The sequence below is a fragment of the Falco cherrug genome, chromosome 10 (assembly GCF_023634085.1).
Source record: "Falco cherrug isolate bFalChe1 chromosome 10, bFalChe1.pri, whole genome shotgun sequence".
Lineage (NCBI taxonomy): Eukaryota > Metazoa > Chordata > Aves > Falconiformes > Falconidae > Falco > Falco cherrug.
This window is the reverse complement of record NC_073706.1, coordinates 3,494,328-3,510,333: the sequence shown is the minus strand read 5'-3', so window position 1 is coordinate 3,510,333 and position 16,006 is coordinate 3,494,328. Positions and strand designations below refer to the sequence as shown.

The 16,006-nt window shown below is 41.3% G+C and overlaps 1 protein-coding gene across 2 annotated transcripts in view; it reads right to left on the bottom strand.

The window, feature by feature from the left end:
- PTPRT (protein tyrosine phosphatase receptor type T) overlaps positions 1-16,006 on the bottom strand; it is a 453,418-nt gene that overhangs the window by 106,053 nt on the left and 331,359 nt on the right. For both annotated transcript variants that reach the window (XM_055722799.1, XM_055722800.1), the window contains exons 10-11: positions 11,356-11,557; positions 7,425-7,527 (exon numbers count right to left, since the gene is read on the bottom strand). In XM_055722799.1, coding sequence (XP_055578774.1) covers positions 7,425-7,527; positions 11,356-11,557 — 305 coding nt within the window. The remainder of the gene's footprint in view (positions 1-7,424; positions 7,528-11,355; positions 11,558-16,006) is intronic.

Here is a 16,006-nt window from a genome sequence, read left to right as displayed (position 1 = left end):
TATAATTAGGAATTCTTCAATTCGGTTTATGCTTTTTCAATTAGGCCCTCTATAATTTTAATCACGGGAGCATTAACATGTTTCCGGAATTTATATACCTGTAGTATAATTAAATCCTGAAATGCCTTAGTCTGCAACAGCAAAGCAGAGCTTACTCATCTGCCCTTTTATCGTGTTTTTGTGCTATTAGAGGTGCATTGAGGGGCACTTGCTAGCATAAACGCTGCAAGCCACATGCAACAGAAAAGAGCCCACTTGCCCTCCGAACTCATCATCCTTTCTCCTGGTAGAGGGGACTGTTGTTTGGATAACACTTGTGTGCTGCTTCTGAGGGGCGGACGTTTGCCAGGGACTTGTGCCCAGACTCATCCCATCTCATTTTCAGTATCTTAAGGAGCTGCTTCAATTAGGTAAATCATTCTCTGTGGTCCACAAAAAGAGACAAGCTCCTTCCCGTGGGCTGCTCTGACCCTGAGTAGCTGTGGTCAAGCTCCGTCCAGCCCATCGAAGGGTCCGATCCAAGGGCTTTCACAGGCAAAAGGAGGCTTGGCAGTATGCCTCAAGATTCAGAGTTTCTAATTTAAATATTTTTATTTTTTTTTACAGTTTGCTATTACCCTTTTATCCTGTGATAACAAGGAAGGGGCGTATTGGCCCTGGGAGCTATGAAGCAAAGAAATGTCTTGGAAAAAGAAACCTTCACACTGGTAACCATGGGTTTGTCCTCCTGGTCCCTCATCTTACCACCCAACAGCTTGATGTGACACAACAGCCATCCATTTGTGATTCTCATCTTAAAGTTCAGACTTCATTAACCTTTTGATTGCTGGAATTTAATCTGACAGTTTATGCGGTCAGCATAAAATATTTATGCAAAAACATTCACTCCCCACTCAGTATCCTCAGGCCTTCATAAAACTAAAAAGTGTTAGCAAAAGCTTCATTGTAGAGCTAATAAAATGCTGCTTGACACAAAAGAATTGGCTTTATGTGTAATTTGATTGTTAAAATATTATCATTAAAATATAAGCAGATTTTATGGATTTCCTCTCCCATTTCTGCCTACTGCCAAAGCTCCCTGTGAAACAGTTAGTAAGACACGGCAGGTCACCCAGGCTGACAGAAGGGCTGTGTTTCTGAGGGCTGGTAAACGGGCAAATGCAGTTTTAGGGCCTTTTAAGGGACAGTATTCTCAGACTAACATACGCTGATCCAGTAAAAAAACCCGCATTGTCCTGTACCAGATGAGACAATAGACCCCAAATGGCCTCGCTCCTCACTTTTTAGGGCCAACACCTGACTTCAGGGGGAACTAAAAAAGCCTAGAAACATCCATTCAGCTAATTACGCTGTACTACATAAAAGGCTAAATATTCTTTCCTGATAATTATGGTTGTCACCTTGCATCCTGCTGCATCGCTGTATCTCCATTCTGCTTCCCTCCTGATAACAGAAGGCAAAGCACTTCTAAGATTCAGAATAACATCAAGAACTGCTGAAGTTGTCATGCATGATGTAAAGCCACCCTGCAACAACTCCAGCTGAAACGGAAGCATGTGCTCAGGCTCTGGCGAGGCTCTGGGCAGCTCACCAGGGTTTGGACATGCTGAGGAGGACAAGCCTGGCAATGCTTACCATGCAACTCCGCTCCAGTCCTTCTCGGTATCAAAATCATCACGCTAATCTATGCAGCTGCCATGATTCCATGCCTCTCACCCAAGTTCTCATTCTCTCTCATTCACACATTGTTAAAGAAAAAGCAGATCTGGTTAATAGCTAAGAGGAAAGAAACTCACTCATTTACCTTCAAACTCTGGCCTAAATTAAAGGCAGAGTGCCATGCGGGAGAAACCCAGCTTGAGTGATTTCAGAACAATATCCCTGAGGTATATTATAGGAGATGTTAATTAATACAGATAATTAGGCTTATAATATCAGAGGCCTAGATTGATAATCTCATTCCTCATTAGATACTACAAAATGAAAAGATCTAATGTGATGACTGTTTGCCCTGTATTCAATCAACCAAGTCATGTGATGCATACATTTGAATGCATTTAGAAAAAGCAAGCCAGGAGTTTTATTTTCCAGGTATTTATAACATGCCTATCAAGGCAGCTGAACTTTCAGAATTACCAAGGGCACATTAATTTGTTATGCTTCCCATAGCTTTCAACATTAGAACCTTTTTTATCGTTTCGCTGATCCTTGACTCCAGTCTTTATTTTCAAACACAAGGTACACTGCGTGGGAGTTTTAAGAACAAGAAATTGCCACCCTTTCTTGGCATTAATGAATTAATTATCAACATAAATGCCCGAGGCAAGCTTACATGATGCCACTAAGAAGCTGCAAAGCAGCGAGCTGAACAGCATCGCTCCCTATATAGCTATGGAGATCTATACACCGAAGCCATCACCTGTAAAATAAAACAAAACCCCCAGCAGATATTGCAGGTTTATAGCTTCTTGTCTCATTCCTCCTCCACCACAGAACCAAGGTCACTAGGCTTGTAGACCACTCCTTCACAAGGATGGAAAGAACTATTGTACATTAAAAACAAAATCTAAAGAAGGATGCTAGCAAGAGGGATATAGGAAATGTAAGCTCAGGATGAACAGAGGATGCCTGAAAACATAAAACACAAACACACACAAAGAAGAATTATCTGGAGATTAAAGTTATAGCCTATGGCTCCAGAGATTTTCAATTTCTACTTTGTTGCAGACAAAATGGAAGGCAAGTTTTATCTAGTCAAAGTCTCAGTTCTCCAATATAAAATGGAAGCAATACCAGTCCAGAAAATTTTCATTTGTTACTATGTGTAGGAATTTATAAGTACACAGATACATCAAGTGGGATTGTTTGCTTGGAGAATAGCTTGAGCACAAAACCAGAAAAAACCATCGTTCTTAGGTGTTCTGTTAAATAACACTACAGCTGTTTTCTCTGCATTTGTTTAGCATCACGTAGACCAAAAATATTTCCTTTATTTCATGCTTGGAAGACAAAGAATCGGATGATAATACTCGAGTAACATGGGGCTTGGTTCATATAAATTAATTTCTCCTACTGGCTGGCTGTTGATGGCAAAATATTTGTTTCACCTTTACTCAGTACTTCTAAATATATTTAAAATACTTAAACTCCCATTCTCCTATTTAGATTTACCTATTTCCTTTAAGATGTACATTTAATAAACTAACCCTTCCTTCCTCACCACCAAAGTGATTACAGGCATCTGACCGTTGCATACACAATAAATGACTCTTACCTGAATATATTTCTTCAGGATCACTTACACATGCTACTTACACTGCAAGCATATATATATATATTTTTTCCCCAACAACTTCTGTATGCATTAAGGAAGGTGCAAAGATTAAATACCTCTGTCCTAATAATACTGATATTTAGCACAGTACAGGGGTCAGGTGGCTAAACCTCAGAGAACGGCAGGAAGATAGGGAGATTAAATTCATCTTTTTTCCAACAAAAAAGTTCTCCACTGTCTGACAGCCCCCAAAACAATTGCAAACTCTTCTCTGAAGTCCTTCTACAGTGTCCTACAGCTCCCCTACACAGAGCAGCATATCGACAGGGCAATCACACCTAAGGTGAGCTTTTCTTTAAACTCTGAAATCCTCAAAACTAATACACGCTCTGGAAATTTGATGCTCTCCATAACAGTAATACAGGTAGATTGATAGAACCAACCACATGTTAATAAACCAGATGGACTTTCAAACAGCCAACACAGAAAAACCAGCCCAGTGGACATGTCACCGGGATAAAATCCCTCACAGTGGTATTTCCAAGCAGTGAATGGGATATAAATTCTCAAATAGAGGTCTAAAGATGTCATATGTGAATAATCTATGAAGGGCTGACTCAGCCCTCCCGACAATAACAGATTCAAAGGCAGAACTATCCTCAAAATCACATTGGAGATTTTCAGGGAAGAGTTGAAGAGTAAAGATTGAGAACACTTGCATTCTTCTTTCCTCTTCTGAATCTATTATAGATGAATGTCAGTCTCCAGCAAATCAATCATAGCACCATTCACAGGTTTTAGATTGATATGAGAACACCTAAAAGTTATTTTTAAAGGGCAACATGAAGTCAAGCTCTGCAGGTTATACCATGGAAAATAAAGGCAAGAATGAAATGCCTTCGCCACAAGGGAGAATATTTATGCCGGCAGAGGCTTCATCTTTATTTTGGCAATAGGCAAAATAGATCAAAGAAGGTCTAAGTTTATATTATTCCTATTAGATCATATGAAAGTGTCTTCATTGTTATCTATAGATTGTTAATAATGCCGAGTTTGTGATCGTTAGTTTTATAAACAACTTAATTAAAGTTATTTATCATGAACACTGGGGAACATCAGAAATGTCTTAATGTTGAAAGTGACTTTGGCTTTGGTGTACATGCATTTCAGATGAATGGAAATCCAACGCCTCTTATTTTAAATATTCTACAATATTCCTCTAAAAATGCTCTTGCAGACCATACTCCATCTGTATGCTGCTCAGACTACAGCAGAACGAAAAGACACGAGACAAAGTCACATAACTATCTTACGTATAGATTCTAGTTTACAGTCACACCCCTACATGTACTCCAACTCACCATCCCTAGCATACAAGAGGAAATATTAAGAATAATTATTGTATAGTACTTTTTTTTCCATCTTCATTTTGGGAGGACTATAGTAAAAACACAGAGGCCCTGCACAGCAGGAACTGTCAGGTTGATGAGATGAGGGGTCAACCTATTCCTGCACAGTGAATATCAGAGGTTTTATAAAACGTTGTGAGGAAAAAAAAAAAAAAACCCAACCTATTCCAGACTACTTTCAAGTATCTTTTCAAACCCATCTCAGGCAGGCTGGAATAGGAAAGGTCAGCATGAAAAGGGAAGGGATCTAGGAAAGCGTGGCCACATCTGGAAGGGAGGGCAGGAGATCAGCACACTGCACTGTGCGGGATCCCCCCGTCACCTCCACGCCACCTCGCTGCTCCCACCGAGCTTTCCCAGTCACTTGTCTCAAATCTGCATTTGCATTAATGCCTTCAGTAACTGAACAGAGCCCAGCATCAGACTAAGAGGGGCTCTAAGTCACTTAAGTTTGTATCAGAATTTTAATGCGTTTTGAAAATCAATTTTATTATATTTAATTGAGAAGAATGGAAAATACTATACTTGTAAAGGAGAAATAAAACACATGCACCAAAAGTTAGAACAGCTAACCAGACAACAAGAAAGAGGATTCATTGGATCCCAACTAGAACACAAAAAAACCCACCGAGGAGGAAAAAACCACCTAATTCTTGTGTGTTAAGAGTGTCACAAGCAGTTCACAGTATGTTTTCTCCTAATCTGATGAGTGCTGTTGAGGCCTCCAAGGGAATGCTACCTGCTTTTGGATATGGCATTTCCAGAGAATTTACGCAAATTGGAGAGTATGCAGAGCAGACTGAAAGGAAAGGGAAGAGGCTGGGAAAATCCAGAGCTGAAGTAACTGGATTTGTTGAGGCTAGACTTAAAACAATCTATATGGTTACACAGGGAAAGGTATTCACACATTCATAGTTAATAAAAAGCTAAAATTCTCACCAAGATGCCCTCCCCCTTGCCCTCCTCATCCATTCTGGTTTTCCTACCCACGTCTGTACATCAATGAAACAGCCGTCTAAAAAGAAGTAATCTTATCACTTAGATGTGGCATATAAATATTGCACACTCTGCAAATGTGTGTGTAACAGCCTACAATGCAATTAAAAGAAACCAGAGTGAAAATTTATAAAAATCTCTACCAAATCATCTACCAGATGCATTTGCTGGAAAAGACATTGTTCACTGAATGCAGTTAAAGCATAGTAAATGGACTTCGAGAAAAGTCACAAGAGTTTTCAATAAAAAGACAAAATAGCAACACTTTTAAGACAGCAGGTGGTAAAACGAGATACAGGAATGTTCCCCCATATAAAGAAATAAAACAAAACAGAGCTGTGTGATTTTACTGCTCTTTTCCAGCAGAAAAACATCCCTAAAGGACTCAGCAAACAGGCTTCTAAATTTGCTCATATGGAGTAGCAGAGATTGAAAAGGAAACTTTAAAATACGTTACTCAGAAAAAAACAGAAAAGGATGGTGCTATGTCTTAAAGAGCAGATTTTTTTCCTTCAGAGTATCAATGCTTGTTGGGGGAACCCTGTGACACAGGGTGGGCCACCAACAGGATAGTCCGTTAGATCAGGCAGTTTACTGCCCCTGAATACCTAGTGGGGCATCCTTCAGAAGCACTAAGAACCTGTCAGTGGGGTGTAGAAACCCAGGTCCTTCTGAAGGAAGGGGCTACGGGTTTTTAAAATACCACCCACAGGAAAAACTTGAGGAGTCTCTTGTCAAAACTGGAGGTAGAAGCCTGAAGAGCCTACCAGGAGGCCACAGCTCCTGGATACCCCCGCAAAGCAGCAGCCACAATTTTTATCGTAAGCAATTCCAGTTCATGCTGTCAGCTGAGGAGGCTGCAGGATGAATGACAAGCTGGCACTCCTGCCACCGGCTGATAAGGCACCGCCAGCTCGGAAGGGAGGTCTGTTCGAGTGTGCTGCTGCTTTCGCCATGTACAAACTCACCCGGACAGAAGACAGCAATGAAGTACAGACCTTACAGACCTCCGAGAGTCGTGTTTCCACAGTCAGGGAGAGATCTGCAGCTGTGTCCCATTCCAGCACCTCATCACTAAGAACGGGAGGCATCTCAGAGGCAGTCAGCAATGCTTTCTGCAAGGTCCCCACTCTATTCCACAGCTCCCTGCCCCTTAAACCTCTCCTCTGCCAGTGGAAACTGCTTACCTAAAGCTTGCGAAGCCTCGCTGAACCAGGGTGCATCTTTTCTGGACTAGATCACTGCTTCATTCCACACCCAGCCAGATTACAACGTGAAGATGTGGTGAGTGCGGTTAGATCCAGAATCTGAGCGAACGCATCCCGCAAGCATTAAAGATCATTGGGGCATTCGTACGATAGTTACAAAAAGACCTTGTACATCATGGAAGAGAGGGCAGGAGATGGAGACCTGAAGCCTCCACCTTTGGATGGCAATGCTCGGTGCACAGAGCAGCACGCACTGCTGTGCTGCCGCGCTGCAAAGGCTTCTGAAGTGATGCTGAAAGGGTAATAACCCCGTGCAATGCTATCAGCAATCCTTCCCGGAGGTCAACAGCAGGAGGCAAGTAGGTTGAGGCGTTTATAAAAGGGAACTGTGAAAGGCAGAATCAACAGCAGAGTTGGCCTTTTAGTCAGCGTTCACTTTCAGCAGCTGCATTATCAGATGAGAATGAGAGAGGCGTGAGTGAAGCCTGGGGAGGAAGGAGAGAGGAGAACTGTGAAAAGAGAAGACAAAACACCTACCTGACAGGTGCTCCCCGGGACTGAGCAGGCTTCAGCATAACCGTGATGGTAGTATCAGTCTCGTTCAGGGGGGAGTCCGTGTCGTATTCTGGCATCGATGGTGCTACAGCAGAACGAAGAGCAACATATTATTATACACCAGTTACTGCCTTTGGTAGTGATGGCAACGCAATAGGAACATTTCTTGGAGACCGTTTAACATCTCTCAAATGAAACATCAAAATACTTCCCAATGTTACGGCCAAAATTGTAAAAACCACTTAACTATTTGTACACTATTTTCCTATTAAAATTAAACAGGAATTGGATGCCCAAATCTTCAGACAGGCTTTGAAAATCCTGTCTTAAATTTTTAAGACCTAGTAATCCTTTGAGATGGGATCATTCCTTTAGTTTTAAAGGTGAAGAAAGAAAACTGCATGGACATTATAAAAAGACCACTCAGGATGAGTGAAATCAGTGGCAGAGCTAAGAACAGCACCCAGGAAACCTGGCTCTTGCTCACTGTTCTGGACATTGAATTAGACCTCTCACATCTCAGGGTTTTTAATACATAGACTTCAGCTGTCTCCCTGATAGGCTGGAGGGTGTGTTATAAAGCACGAAAGATGAAAAGAGAGAAGCACCAACTAGGCAGGTTATCTTAGCACTCGAATCCATGACATTTTACCCCAGTGCTTTAGTGATGCTGAATCAACATGCAGCGGGCTGGTACGGCTTCCAACAGTGTACTCGGGCAGTACCCAGCCATGGTACCACCATCGCTTCGCTGAAGTGTTCCCCAAAGCAAAACAGAAAACACTGTATATTCACACTTAACCAAAGTCTACTTTCTGCTTCTGCTTTGTTATCTTCTGTTAGGATCATTTCATGAAAATAGGATAGCTTTCCTAAGCAAAAATATTTCACTTATTACTTCTTCTTTCCCCAATAGCAAACATCCGTTTGGGACAATTTTTACTGTAGAAAAACTGAAGAGATCATGAGATCAGAGCAGCATCAAATTTATTCCAAAGATGCAAGTTTTGTTGAAATATCTTTAAAGGATAAAGCAAACAGAAGAATTCACACAAATAGTTCATCTGTAACTCACAAGGACAAGCTGCATCACGGGGGACCCCATATTTAATCCTCTCACAGTGATTTCCACTGTAATCCTGTTTACAATCAGAATTTTTATCTAAATGCCTGAAAACCACCAAGAATGGTGGTTGCTATTATCAGCTCAGCTACTGACTTCCCTGTCAATAAGCTGGCAATGAGTTCAGAATGAATGCCAATTCCTTAACGAGGATTTCTCTGAAAAAGGTGCTCTGCTTCAAGGGGAAGCAGTGTGAGTCATTTAAAGAAGATGCATGTCACCAGTGGTCTTCTATACCAGAGATCACCATATCTGCTGGAGATGCCACAGCAAGATAAGTGCCAGCCCTGACCAGAGCTACAGCACATGGCAGCACTACAAAAAGGTCGCAGGGCCAGTTCGGACACCAGGAACAGGCTGGGCTCTGCCTTTGTAGGCTCCATCATCCTTCTTAAAGCAGCTTCTTCTTGCCCAGTGGTGCTGCACTGGTGCCAATAAATTGTTTCTGATATGCTAGCTCGGGTGTCTAGAGGACTGGGGCACCTGTGCTGTGGAGACAGGGTGAGAGAGTTGGGGTGGCCCAGCCCGGAGAAGGGAAGGCTCTGGGGAGACCTTAGAGCGGCTCCCAGTGCCTAGCGGGGCTGGCAAGGAAGCTGGAGAGGGGCTTTTTACAAGGGCCTGTAGTGCCAGGACAAGGGGGTGGCTTTAAGCTGAAAGAGGGGAGATTAGGTTACATGTCCGGAAGAAATTCCTCACTGTGAGCGTAGCGAGGCACTGGACCAGTTTGCCCAGAGCAGCTGTGGTGCCCCGTCCCTGGCAGTGCCCAAGGCCAGGCTGGACGGGGCTTGGAGCAGCCTGGGCTGGTGGCAGGTGTCCCTGCCCACGGCGGGGGTTGGAACTAGGTGATCTCTAAGGTCCCTTCCAACCCACGCCAGTCTATGATTCTCTGTCTCCTGGCTGTGCATGAGACCTGTTTAGCTATCTCCTCTGTAAAACACTGCACCTGCCCCAGAGAATTTGCAATCTTACTTACAGACACCATATAGTCAAGAACTAAACGCAAGAAACATACATCTTGGCAGGACTAGCTAATGGTACTGCGTGTAATTTAGCAATCAGAGACTGTATTAGACACAAGACACTGAAATAAGATATAGTAGTTTTCTTGTGTTCTCAACATGGGACAGTTGTGTAGTACCTCAATAAAATGACAATTGGCAGCGATGTCTCTAAAACAGCAAGCATTGCTCATCAATTTAATGCCTGTTCTGCAAGATCCCGCTCCTGCCCAAAGAGAAATCCCTAGGAATTGTGCCATTTAATTATGACTAAGAGAAAAACAAGTGTGTCCATATAAACATATACACACACATTGCTACAGCATAGATGACTTTTCATATTAAAATCTTTATAGTCTTACAAGGACATTCCAGTCAATGCAAAAATCCTTCTTCTCTCTACTAACCTTGGGATTGCCTCTCAGAGCAAGTTTAACAGTAATTTCCAAATTACATGTGTAGGACTGACGGACTGACCATGCAATGAGATAATCGAATGTCAGAGACTACCCAAATGCCTGCATGGAGTCTGTGCCTACCTACTGTGAATCAGGTGTTTGGAAGGTGGAAAAAGAAAAAAGAAAAAAAAAGAAAAAAGGAAAAATGTACAATAAGCCAAGATTGGTGTGCATACAGCTAACAATCACACAGGCTTTAACACAATTTAAGCACTCACTGAATAATAAAATGCAAAGAAACTGAATCAGAGAGAAAAAGCACTGCCATTTACTGTGCTATTTTATTTCTCTGGTAACAAGTGAATACAGTGCACGCTGTGCCTTCCCTTAGCAGTAGGGCTGCATAAACCCTAACAGTCCACAGAGCTGTTAGGGCAGTTAATGGCTTTGCTTCAAGTGGCTGAGACACCAGCTTCTGCACTAAATGTTAATGGTCCAATCCCCGCTGATGCCTAGTGGAGGGAACGGATACCTTTTGCTTCCTTAAAATTCACACTGTCACTTACTACTAACAACTTATTTTATTAAACCGATTTTGAAATAGGGCAATGGAAAATATGCACTGTAGTGCACTCTTTTCCACGGCACCCAGCCATAATTTCAAGCATTACAAGTGTCCTGGATGTGCCAAACTTTTATTTTGGCTTTACTGAAAACACAGTTAAGGTATTCCAAAAACTGACAGTTTTAAACTGTTAGAGAACCTACTTTAGTGCTATCAATTAAATGTTGAAATTAAAATCTATATTTGTCTGCCCAATATCATCTCTACCATCCCTTTATCCATCTTTTTATTTTGATAGCTAGCCTAAGTTTCCTTTTTTTCCCTAGAGAAACTCGCACCTTCTCTTTGCCGTGCCTCCTGATTTTAGTGCCTTTCATACACTTGTCTACCTCAAGCCCTCACTCTGCCCTTAGAAAGAAAACATAAACCCAGCTTTTCTCCTTTAGTCTCCTTGCACTATTAATTCAATTACTTTGTTACATCCATTTTTGTGCATTGTGAAAATAAAAGTCACACTACTGAAGGAGCTTCCCCAGCCATGCAGAAAATACCAGCAATTATTATAGGGATAGTTCATTTGTAGAATTAACAAAGGCTCTCATTTTTAATGTTCCACAAAGGTGCTTGTGGATATTTTAAGACGCCCACAGATTAACCACTGCGTTTGTAACCCACACACGCAGCGATACAGGATTGTGGTCGTTTGAAAAAATTGCCCTATGAAACTATGAGACACTAAGCTAAAGACCTTTTTATCGTTTTATGCATCAGCTGCAGGGTCTAAAGAATGAATCCTTCTAAATTTATTTTCTCTTCTCCAAAGCAGTACCTGAAATCTTAGTTGCAATCCGTGTTGTGATGGGTGGCCCAAAGCCCTTGACTGTGCTGGCTTTGATGGTGAATGAATACGTAGTCCCTGGGTATAATCCTACAAAGAGGTGATGTGTTTCATTCCTTAGTTTGAAGACTTTCCCTCTTTGGCTGGACAGGTCAGCACTGGGATCCAGAGACCCAACGGCCTTGTATGTAATCTGCAAATGAAGAACAAGGACAAGGTGATAAGGGGCCTTCTGCACCTGGCCTTTCCCCGCTCCCCGATTTTGTCATCTCTTGAGGCTAGACACTGAAAATACCATGACAGATAGTATTTCAGTATCTCTGGTGACTGGTTCTGTATTTGGATGCTGTCAAACAAACATGACAATATTTTCCAAGGCTCTACTTAGGGAAAATACTAATTTCTTCTCGCCACTAAAACCTCAGCATGTGTCGGTTTAAAACAAAAGCTGCAAATAATTGCTTTTTGTTCCAAAACTCAGAACTTTTGCAGCCAAACCAGAGCACACACAGCACAACCAGCAGAATTTTCATGAGAATTTCCCATACAATCCCCCAGAGCATACAAAAACTTTTGGTGCAAACAGGCATACATTTTCTATCAAGTATTATATTTTTTTTCTTCTGGCAAATGGTCTTCTCATAAGGCTGCTGAAAACAATGGGAGCCTTTTACTGACAACAGAAGTTTTGGAAGTCTTTTTCTGTGCTAAAGAGACCAGACCAAAATGAAATTGGATGTTTAAATGAAATAAGTATCACCAAGTCTTTAGACAAAAGCCCTTCTCTTCTCCCCTGTGCCTGTAAGCCAGCTTTGGGTACCATTTCCCTCCCCCTGTTCCGCGCTTATGGCAGGTTCACACGTGGTCCCATGCCTGGGGGGGGGGGGGGCGGGTTGGTTGGGACTGTGAGTCAGCAGGGTTACAGACCTGGAGAGCCGCTCGCGAATACACATGCAGCTGGTGCTAACACACCTCTAGAGGAATCTGAGCTGAAAGCACACCTTCGAAATGCTGCTCGAGCTGCATTACGCTTACCCATGGCATCCCTGCTCATATACAGATACCTGCGAGTAAAACTCATGACTTATTTACCAGCCAATTCCTTGCCTGCGTTCCAAATTCAATCCAAAAGGCAGCTCAATTTCAATGGAGCTGTCAATAAAATATAACGTGCTCCACTGCTCTCCTAACCTTTCCTGATATTATGGGATCCTCGCTTATTTGTAATGAAACACTATGAATAAATCAATGTATGTTAATACACGATGTCTTCAATTTTTTATGAGGGACTCCACAAGAATCTAATTCCCAGCTTTGCTGAAAGAGCCTTTGAAAACTTGTAAGTCACTTGCTTTATGACAGGAGGGAAAGGTTACATTCTGAGGAAAAATAAATATACAATGTTTAAAAAGGTGCAGTTTGATAATAACAGGATAAATAAGAGACAGAGACTGATGCTCTTGACATGAAAGAAGGGTGTGACTGTGTCAATCCTATTATTTGGACAGAGAAGAACAATTTAGAGCTGACACCCAAGACAAGGCAGTGTAATGGAGAAGGGCCATGAATTAAACTAGTCCTACAGGGCAGTAAGAAATTACAAAAGCAGAACTCTTAAAGGAATTATAACTAAGAAAGCTTGCATATGATTTTATTGAAAACCCACTAATTTCTCCAGGAATTACAACCAGTTTTTAAATTTTTATTACTTGCTAGAAACCTGAGAGAGATCCCACAATGGTCATCAAAACAAACAAAAAAATTAAATACAGGGAGGAGAAATCTTTACACTCAGTCCTTTTCCTAAGGTGAGGTGAGGACCATCCAATGTGGCATGTTATAGGACAATATTTTAACAGTTTAAGAACTGTTTCTTAAACTGATGGTTGCATCAAGGTGCTTCAAGGCAAAGGAATCTGTAAAAGCACCATTTAGAGTTAGAGCAAGCAACAAACACATTAAATTAAGAGTCACGACCCAGTGATTGTCATACAAAAATCCAGAAAGAAAAATGCATTTAATCCAGTTGGTAGGAATGAACAGATGTAATCTGTGTGCTCTATTTGCAAATCAAGTGCTAAAGAAATAGCAATTCTATAAAATTCTGAGGGGGAACCAGCAAAAATAGGAGTTTGGGAAAAAGAAAGAGAATTTCCTACTGCTGGGCCACTGAAAACTGCACTCGCAGGATGTCCAGGTAGCAGTCTATGCAAATTCAGTGGTATTTCTTTTCAAGCACATTAAAGAGGAGGCTATAAATGTAAGTGGAAGACGCACTTCTCCTTGATCTCTGTATAAATAAAAGTATTCATCTACCTTCACCACTTCTAAAATCACTACAAAAACTTATTTTTCTTCATTAAAAGAACTATCGCCTGAAGGCAAATAGAGCCAGAAAAGCTTTCAAGAGGGGAAAAAAAAAAGTCACTGATTTAAAAAAGAAAAACAAAACAGTCTATTTCTTGTTGGCTATAGCAGAGAATATGAGTACACGGGACCGTAACACAACCTGGGTCAACCATGAGAAGTGGAGAAGGAGAAAACTGTTCTTGAGAGAGTGTGTCCATGATTTGAGATTGTAGAGTGGGTCAATTTTCAGAAAGACTGCTTTCTCAGAGCAGACTTCAGTATTTCCCAAATTTTTTTTTTTCTTTTTTTTTTTTTTTTTAGGATATATAAGCTACAGTAAAGAGAGACTCGTGGCATAGCCAAACTGTGAGATTACTGTTTCTGCAGTGGAGACTCTGTTCCAATAGATATGAACCCTGTTACACCAAGTAATGTGCAGACATTCAGAGAAAGCAATCCTTGTCCCCAAAACACAGCATTGTAATACGTGAACAGTACCTGGATGCAACACAAGAGAACAGAAAAACAACAGAACAAAATTGTGCGCATGGTCCCGTTTCATTCAGTCCATAAGCAGAAACATTCATGGGACTGTTGAGCATAACGGTGCCCTCAGATACAGCCAGTTACCAGCTTACGGCTCTCATCAGTCAGCATCGAGCTCTTCTCTGCTTTCTGCAAGAGCTCAGAATGACTGAAGTGGTGAGGAAGATATATACGGACACTGCCAGGAGAGCCTACGGGCTGTGCGCCCACCTCTGCTGGCTTTTGTCATGGCCATGATAAGCTGACATTCTCTGCGTCTCCATTTTGCCTTTTATAAAAAGAGGGCTATTACATTCCTCTATATATATTTTTTTTGTGTGTGGTTGAGGAATTAAACATTTGCGTGTGTGTGTGTGTGTGTGATTGAGGAATTCTATGGATTTCTGCAATTGCTGAGTGCTAATGGTTAAGCACCAAACCCACAGGTGAAACAGGTGAAGTAACCCTGAAAACAGAGCCCTCTGTTTGGAAAAGGAGGCAAACTCTCTTCCAGCTCAGGAAAAACAACTTATGTTTCTCTTCCAAGTGAGATATCTGTTGTCCCTTAGATATTAGTGCTACCCCAAAGTGTGGATTAACACCTGAGAGCTCTGTCTCTGTTCCTCTATGCCCCCCAGCACAGCCACAGCAGCTGTGACCAGCTGCAGTCCCCCTGCCCCCCCCCCCCGCCCCCCCAGGCTCCCGTCCAGCTCTGCAACGGTTCTTACAGCCAGCATCACCTCCATTGACTGAAGGTGTTCGTATTTCTTCACTGGAATAACTGGGAAGTGCTACGCCCTATGCATTCATGTGTATGCATGTCTCTGTGTCAGATTTCTCCTACAGAAAGAAAAAAGTGCTGTAATATATCACTTATAAGTTGGTTCTCAGCTATAAATGTATCAAATTATATCCAGGTGAAATGAAGACATGAAGTTGCCACTCTTCTTGATTGACTTTAACAAAAATCTCTGAAGCAAGAGAAATTTCAGGGAATCAAACACTGAAAAATTTTCAAGAAGAAACTATGGAAATTTCCAACTCTGGAGTAATTAATAAAGGCACAGAAATATGTCTGGAGAAGAACTATAGCACTTTCCCGGAATAAGAATGATGCTGAAAAAACCCACCTGGTCTCCTAGTTGGTATGCTATTTATCTTAATTACTTGTTCCAAGTATCAAACCATTTCATTACAAAACAAACAAGACATTCTAATCTAGAAAATGAGATGACTCAATCACTAGAAAGCAGCTGTTCTAAATTATTTTAAAATAATCTATTTTAAAGACAAGCCGTATCATATAATAATTCTGCATTCTGAAAAAAGAAAAACCAATAATATTAATTTAAATGTTTAAAAAACCTAGACAGAAAACAAAAAGGAAAATACTCAAAAATGTATTTAAGAATGTCACTCTGATTGAAAATATTGAAAATATTTGTTTTTATTCTGATGCAGAACAAATGCAAATAGAAAGATGAGGAAATTTCTCACAAGAGTGAAACTCTATGTTTTTTAACCAGCTTCCTGGTTATCTCCTACTCGGCAGGCAGCTGCTGTAAGCTGAAAGTTGTCTTTCCTCTGCAAACTGGAACGGCTATCTGGAGTTTGCATATGTAATGTAGAGTTTACATATTGGCTCCAGGGCAACTTGATGGTCCCAAGGAAAAGTTTAGTAGCCTGCTATGGTTCTAATCACAGCAAAAAACAGTGCAGGCTATAATACAGCAAAACCAAGAAGTACACGATAATAAAATCCTAAATC